This window comes from Lathyrus oleraceus, chromosome 7, assembly GCF_024323335.1.
Source record: "Lathyrus oleraceus cultivar Zhongwan6 chromosome 7, CAAS_Psat_ZW6_1.0, whole genome shotgun sequence".
NCBI classification, from domain to species: Eukaryota; Viridiplantae; Streptophyta; class Magnoliopsida; order Fabales; family Fabaceae; genus Lathyrus; species Lathyrus oleraceus.
Window position 1 is genome coordinate 96,775,765 of NC_066585.1, and position 7,579 is coordinate 96,783,343.

Here is a 7,579-nt window from a genome sequence, read left to right on the forward strand (position 1 = left end):
TCATTAAGCTGGATGGTGAGCTCGAGTACCTTCTTCCTTTCTGCACTGAACTGGGCTTCAAAAGTATCCCTTTCCTCTCTCAATTGGATCCAGGATCTCTTCAATTCTTCAACATCGGTAGGCATATCTGGATAAGGAATGATCTGAGGAGTACCTCCTTCAACTTCTGGTTCAACGATCAATGGTCCGACCGCAAGATATGGCATGACGAGTTCACGAGCTCTGGCGCGTACCCATCTGAGATAAGGCTCCATAGGAATAGAGTTTTTCTGTCCTGAAGTGCTTCTTTTCACCATGCCCCAGGCTCGTACAAACCTTTGACGGAGACCTTGAGAATCATTGTCATAGTCAAACACAGTGCCCTGGATAATTATTTCATGTGGACCATCTCTTCGAGCATAACCAAACTGGCGTAGGGCTAGAGCTGGGTTATAAGTAATACCTCCTCTTATCCCCAGGAGTGGTACATTAGAGAATTCTCCACAACGGTCAATGAGGGTAACATTTCCTTCGAGATGAGGACACCAATGGATGTCTGAATGGGAGAGTGACATTATCCTTTGAGACCATTTCAGATTTTGCTCATTCTTCAAGACTGATTGAGGAAGGTGTGAAATAAACCACCTAGACAATAGAGGTATGCAGCACATGAGAGTCCCTTGCCTTTTCATAGTACGAATGTGAAGGGAATGCAGAATGTCTCCGAGCAAGGTAGGCACAGGGTTATGAGTGAGAAATATCTTAATAGCATTCATATCTACGAATTGGTCTGGGTTAGGAAATAGCACCAAACCATAGATTAGCAATGCTAGAACATCTTCGAAAGCATGGACATTCATATCCTTTAAGAATTCTCGGGCCTTATTTATCAGAAACTTGGCAAGTAAACCCTTAACTCCACTTCTTGTTACGCAATTGGTTTCAATATCGGACTTTGTCATGTGTAAAGCCGCGGCAACTTCTTCAGACTTCGGAATCTTTTCTAAACCACTGAAAGGTGTTTGATCAAGGATAGGTATCCCAAGCATCCTGGAGAATTCTTCTAATGTGGGTACCAACTGATAATCTGGGAATGTGAAGCAATGATGTTTAGGATCGAAGAACTGGAATAGGACCCTCATCATATCCTCTTTGAAACCAGTGGTAACCAAATTGAGGAGAGAACCATGTTTCTGGATAAACTGAGCCCGATCAGGAAGTTCTGATACTAAATCCTTGAGTTGAGGAGAGATTGCCACAAGATTAATCCGGATAGTCTTCCTGGGAGCCATAGCCTTACAAAACAGAGCAAAGTTAAATCCCTAAGTCCTTGAAATGATGTTATGATGTTATGATGTTATGATGTTATGATGTTAAGTAAGTAACACGCACAAGCAAGTCACACAACAATCATTCCTAAGTTTTGAGGCTTGCATGAGTTCCATAGGTAAGTACCCTCCCCACTGAAGTTTGGTTGGTTCAACCTGTCCTAGAATAGTAACCGGGTTCTAGAAGGATCTCAAATCATCGACCTTTCTTTAAGTCCACTTCAGTGCAACACCAAGTGGTTGACCGAAGCTTCCCCAAAGTCCAATCTCAAAGAGTGTAGTATCGAGTCTCAACCAACCCCAGTCGGAACCGAAGTCAGTTATCTCACTACTTTCTAATGGCCAGGATGAGTCAATTAGGGTTCTAAAGGTCTGGTCAATGCTTTGATGACACCACGCGGAAGCCAAATTTTTCCTCAAGTAACATGAGGAACATCAGGACAACCAAAGTGTCACATTAACCGTAGCCATCATTTTGACCATTCCAGTATACGCCGGATAGTCGCGATGATCTATTGCTACTTACCTAAGGTACACTAGATCCGGGTGTAGGATCTTTCACTCAAGCATAAAATACCCAAGCAATCCCTTAAAAGTAAATCAGACAATTTAAATAAGTGATCTTGTTTTTAAGGTAACCTCTCTTTAATAGGCTCCCCAGCAGAGTCGCCAGTTCTGTCATACGGTGAACTGACTTGGGGTGTTTTGCTTTTAATCGCAATGTCGCAGATAGCAAGAGTCGCCACCGACTTTTCTTTTATCCAATAAGGAAAGGTGGAAAAGAACAGGAAAGACCTTAATTAGATTTTGGGTTCGGGAGGTACATTATACAAAGGGAAGGTGTTAGCACCCTTTGTATCCATGGTTATCCATGGGCTCTTAATTACTTGATCACTTATGTTTGTCTGGAAAAAGTGGTTGTGCATTGTTTAGAAAGTGTTTTGAAAAGAGACTTTAACTTTGTAATGATTCTTGTGTGAATGTATACAAAGTGGTTATCTCGTTTAGTTTTGAAAGTTGTTTAGAAAAATATAACTTGACAACGATTCTAGTACGAATGTATGCCAAGTGGTGATTTTCTAATGGAGGTTTTGAAAAGTGTGAGGTGTGAAAAGTAGTTTTAAGTTGTGAGCAAGCATTTAGGAGTTATACCTACCCAAGGTCTTTACGGGCATTTCCTATCCTTATGAGGGTAAAACTGTCCTTACTATTGAGAAGTAAGTAGTTTTATCCTTTGGATGTAAAAGGGTCATCGTAGGGTCATCGATTGGTCATTGAAAGCAACGGTTGTAAGGATACCTTAGCATTCGAAGGGACTATCATCATTTAACCGTAGGCTACACCGAAGGGTCATCGAGGGACAAAAATCATATATTCGAAGGCAACATCCGCGGGACTATGATTTATTTTATGATGATTTAATCGAAGGGTCTTGGCTAAGTATATCCCCACATTCGCGGAACATGACCGTTATACCGTAATACCGTAAAGCAACAGAGAGAGGTCCAAGATCACATATTCAAAGGCCGTATTTTACAATCAATTAGGTAATTAGGAGGAATCCCCACATTAAAATTAATACATTAAGATCAATTAAGCAATTTAGGGTGGATCTTTGCCATAAAATTAATACATTAAAATCAATTGAGCAATTCAGGGTGAATCTCCACAAGGGTATCCCGCAAATAAAGCGGGATACCTAACAAGCAATCTTTTCCTGGGGGTATGTGAACCTTTACAAAACTCAACAAAACATGTCAGAATACCAAATCAGGGTGCAATCGAGGATTACACCACACAAAAAAAGATCCCAACAGTAAATAAGGTTGGGTAAATGATGCATGGCTATGATAAAACATGAGTGAAAAATCAGAACAGAAAAATCAGCTACTGTCACGTTCGCTCCTGCCTCGCCTAGCGAAGGCTTAGCGAGTACTCGCTGCATGCTCGCTTAGCGAGGTGCTAGCGAGCGGCTGCGGATTCTGGTTTTGATATCAGTACAATTTCAACCAATTTTATGCCTTATGGCTTTCATTACAGCAATTATATGGTTAATCATTTAAGGTATTCAGATACATACTAAAATTCATATGCCAAACTCAAGATACTTTCATAAATTTAATCATAATGCCATATGCGAATTAAGAACATAAAGCAGTAATAGCAATGTAAACCTGTTTGCAATTGAATTGCAACTTTGAATCGGAAAATCGGATTGAATTGGGCAGAAGTAAACCTTGATGCCGCCGAGTTCCTTCAGGGTTTGCCTCCCGTGAGTGTTAGGGTTTGCTTGCTAGGGTTCTCCTTTCTCCGTTTTTCGTCTGTTTTCGTCCTCCCTTTTTCTGACTGAAGCTTGGCTATTTATAATGCTCTTGTTGTGACCTAATGGGCTCAGAATGAAGCCCAAAAATTCTGATGTTCGCAAGCTTCGCTAGGCGAGCGTGTAGCGAAGGTTCGCTAGGCGAGCGTGTAGCGAAGGTTCGCTAGGCGAAGGAATTGCTCGCCTAGCGAGCAGGCCAGTTTGGGCCATTTTCTGGATTGGGCCTGTTGTGAGCTGGGTTTTTGTTCCTTTAAGGTCAGTGTCTTGCAGAACAAGTTGGAGTGCTTCGAGAAATGTTTTGCAAGATTAATGGGCAAATTTTGGGGTATGACAACTCCACACACCAGCTGCAGTTTTCTCCTTTGAAACCTGTCGGAGAACCTTATCACCAAGGCTCAATATGATGGTATTGTGGGCTTTCTCGATCATCGTCGTCTTCTCCTTCTCTGTTAAAGCAACATCCATCTTCCTTGATCCTTTCAATGCTTCTAACAAACCCTGTTGAACCAGTATGACTTGCATCTTCAAGCACCACAAACCAAAATCGTTCACACCGGTGAATTTCTCAATCTCATATTTTGTTGACGACATCTTCTCCTCCACGCTCACCGCACCAATTTGTTGTGATACGTGTCCAAGAAAATTGAGTATGAATGATTTATTGATTAATTAGAAAACCACGGAGTATAAGAGAAGAGAGAAAAGAAAGAATATTCAAAGTGGTTAAAAAACTGGATTCTTGATTCAATTACACATTAGGGAATAATGTTTACAATTGAATCTCCACATCACCAATTTTTTCACATAAGGGATTGATGGAGAAGTGAGAATTAGTATGTTATTTATAAGAAAACTAATCTCTAACTTTCAATTAACATACTAAACAATTGAACCATCAGACTTGCCCAATTCAATATGTTAATTTAAACAAAAAACTAACATAAATTAAATATAAGAACGAACTTCGACTACGATATACACAATTTCAACTATTTATCAAATCATAAAACTAACTTTCTCGATGATAAAATTCAATTCAAATACCACAATTTTAAATATTATAAAATACAAAAAAAAAATTAAAAAGAGCTACTTAATCAACTACTCAATCACTAATTTTTTTTGTGTGGCTATTTTCAAAATCGAGTTTTTAAATAAAAAACAACTAGCTTTTTGACCGCTTTTCTTGTATTCCTCTTAATTTTTCTATATACAAAGAAATCAAATGAACTGCCGTCACCTATAAAAAGAATAAACTAGTGTGGCCCGTGATAAAGCCGAAGTTACCAATTGAAGAGTTAGCAACTTAATTCAAATGGGAATCAATCTGAACATAGAATTAATTAATCACGCATTAAGGCCTCAAATGCACAATTTACTTTGTAAATTAAGCGAGAAACTAATACAATGAAATGAGAAAGTGAAAACAAATTAATAATGCATGGAACAACATATAACTACCTCTAGTACTAGTGTAGCACTCATTACAAACCTAATGAACTAGGATAAACAAATTCACGTGACCAGATCTCACATCATTTCCTACTCTCTTTAGAAGATTTTATAAGCGGTATGCATTTCTCTCTCACTCCTCCTTTTCCCTCTTTTGTTTCCCTCAACTGCAACTCCTCCATCCCTAGCCTGCTTCTCCTGAAAAACATATATGAAAATGAATATATAAAACAACATAAAATTAAAATATACTAACAATGTACTAAAAGGTGAGTAATAATAATGAAACATACCTTTCTTCATTATAAGAATTGGATTTCTTGAGCACCGGTTCACCCTCCTCGAAAGCGAAAGCGACCCGGTTCGCTTTCATGGATTCCACAATACTCCCACTGAAGTATTCCTTTTCCTCTGATTGCAAATTCCCTAACAACCTCGGATTCTCCGATACACATACATCATCGTCATCGTCACGATGATGACAATGATTGCCAGATGAATACAGCTTCTCCTCATCGAGGCTCTCCCTCCTCTTACTGGTCCCCACATTGCTCAACCGCGATTCTCCTCCATTCTGCTTCGCTTTCATCTCCGCACCAGAACTCCCACACGCTATCAGTTGCAGCAAAACAGAATAACGACTTTGTGGTACTGGCGCTGACGTCAGCGACTCATTCCCTAACCGTTTCGGGTAATTAGAAGTTATCACATTGTTGACCCTCCTCTCATCCCTCTGTTTCAGTTTCTCCGCGAGGGTAGTAGCGGAATTTGGATTCGGAGGTGGCGGGGTAGTATGGGAATTAGTTATAACTACCTCATCAAGCTCTTCCGTTGATACACCTCTAGAGCAACGAGAATGCGGCGTTGTTGTTGAACTTGTATAACTCGTTTTCTCTCCATCTAAATGATCATACTCTTTCTCTAACAATTCCTCTTCGTACTCTTCATATGGATGATCTTCACTCTCTAATTTCGGTTGGTGTCTTCCACTCAACGCAACCTTACTCTTTGAATTGTTGTAACTAGTAAAATTCTGTTCTTGCTGCGGCTGAATTGCTTGTTTCTCGCTCAAATTCAGTTGTTGAAATCCTTCTACAAGTTCAGATCCTTTGAGTACATACTCAGCTCCACCTTCTGATGGATGAATTATGTCCTTCAGCGATAAATCATGCCACACATATCCACTCTTATAGTTTCTGAAATTTATTTACCAATCATGGAGCCATTGTAAAAAAATAAAACGAAATAAAATATTTATAGTTCAGTTTACCTTTTAGTAGACCATGAATATTGAGAAGGCATGCCACTTCCTCTCAGAGCCATGAGGCGATCAAATACATCTTTCAAACGGAGAGGTTGATTGGGAGAGAGAGTAACTTCCATGAAATGTGGATGCTCTAATAGGCCATTTCGTGAGAGATAATAAACAACTTGTACTTTTCTAACGGCCTTCGCTTTCTGCTTCATCCTACATATTTTGGCACGGTCTGGACTCGTTTCTCTAGCACCTCTATGTGAACGAATGTCCATGGCAAAACCGGGTGCAGGTGAAGAATGTTGCATTCGAGTACCAAATTACCAATGCATGGATAAGAATAAAAAGCTCTAATATAAAGTTAATAGGAGTAGTAATAAATGATGAATAATTACTTTAATAGTATTTTACGTATTCCAATGGATGAGGGGTGAGGCATGAGGCACAGTCTATGCTAGATTATAGACCTAAAAAAAAGCGTGAAATCAGGATGGTACACGTCAATGAAGGGTAAGATTCGATTTTAAAAAGTACCGTTAATTAGAAAGAGGAGAGAAAAAGAAGGAAAAAAAAACAATGCGTCTGTAGAGTGTAGGTAGCACGAACCAAAAAGGTTTGAGATGATGGGGTCTGGTGAGAAGAAACGTCCCATAAATGAATCGATTTTGACTTTACTCGCAAACTGTTTGTGATTTGAGGTGACAATGAGCATTGCCAGAGATTGCTTAGTACGGAGAGCTTTTATCCATTTACTTTATCTACCAAGTTCACTTTTTACCGCACATGAGTGGAGTACGTTTTTATCTACCAGTTACCTGTTTGTATTGGTTAGCCTGTGTATTCCCATTCCATGAATAATTGCTACCAACAAGTACTGGGATCGACCATTGTTCCGGACTACACTAGGCTCGTATTGGACTCACTCTCATAAATAAGAGGCCAACTCACGGGGAACAGATTCTCTGCACTCAAATCTAACCCTCCATTTATTTTTACTTACTACTACTAATTACTTTCTCTATCATTCAGAAGTGGCGTATCCACTAAATAGACATGATAAACATAAACACATTCGGTTAGATAAAATCAAATTTTATAATATAGTAACTCAATTAAAAACAAACAAAATCTTGAAAAAGACAAATTAGTAACTTCTTTTTACTGAATTCAACCATACATGTTCAACATATAGCATCTACATATTTGGCTAAGGTAGTGTCTAAATCTAATGGTCCATTACTATGA

General features: G+C 39.1%; 1 protein-coding gene across 1 annotated transcript; it reads right to left on the reverse strand.

The window, feature by feature from the left end:
• Nucleotides 1–4,961: 4,961 nt before the first annotated feature.
• LOC127106855 (protein SOSEKI 2) lies at nucleotides 4,962–7,331 on the reverse strand. Its single transcript, XM_051044152.1, has 4 exons — nucleotides 6,941–7,331; nucleotides 6,350–6,801; nucleotides 5,373–6,275; nucleotides 4,962–5,277 (listed from the first exon to the last, which is right to left on the reverse strand). Exons 2-4 carry the CDS (start codon nucleotides 6,640–6,642, stop codon nucleotides 5,163–5,165), a joined length of 1,311 nt encoding a protein of 436 aa, XP_050900109.1. The 5' UTR covers nucleotides 6,643–6,801; nucleotides 6,941–7,331; the 3' UTR covers nucleotides 4,962–5,162.
• Nucleotides 7,332–7,579: the final 248 nt, after the last annotated feature.

Coding starts and splice junctions, on each gene's coding strand:
- LOC127106855 (XM_051044152.1), bottom strand. CDS start 6,642: ATGCAACATTCTTCACCTGCACCCGGTTTTGCCATGGACATTCGTTCA. Junction 6,276..6,349: donor TATTCATGGTCTACTAAAAG/GTAAACTGAACT, acceptor AATAAATTTCAG/AAACTATAAGAGTGGATATG. Junction 5,278..5,372: donor AATTCTTATAATGAAGAAAG/GTATGTTTCATT, acceptor TATGTTTTTCAG/GAGAAGCAGGCTAGGGATGG.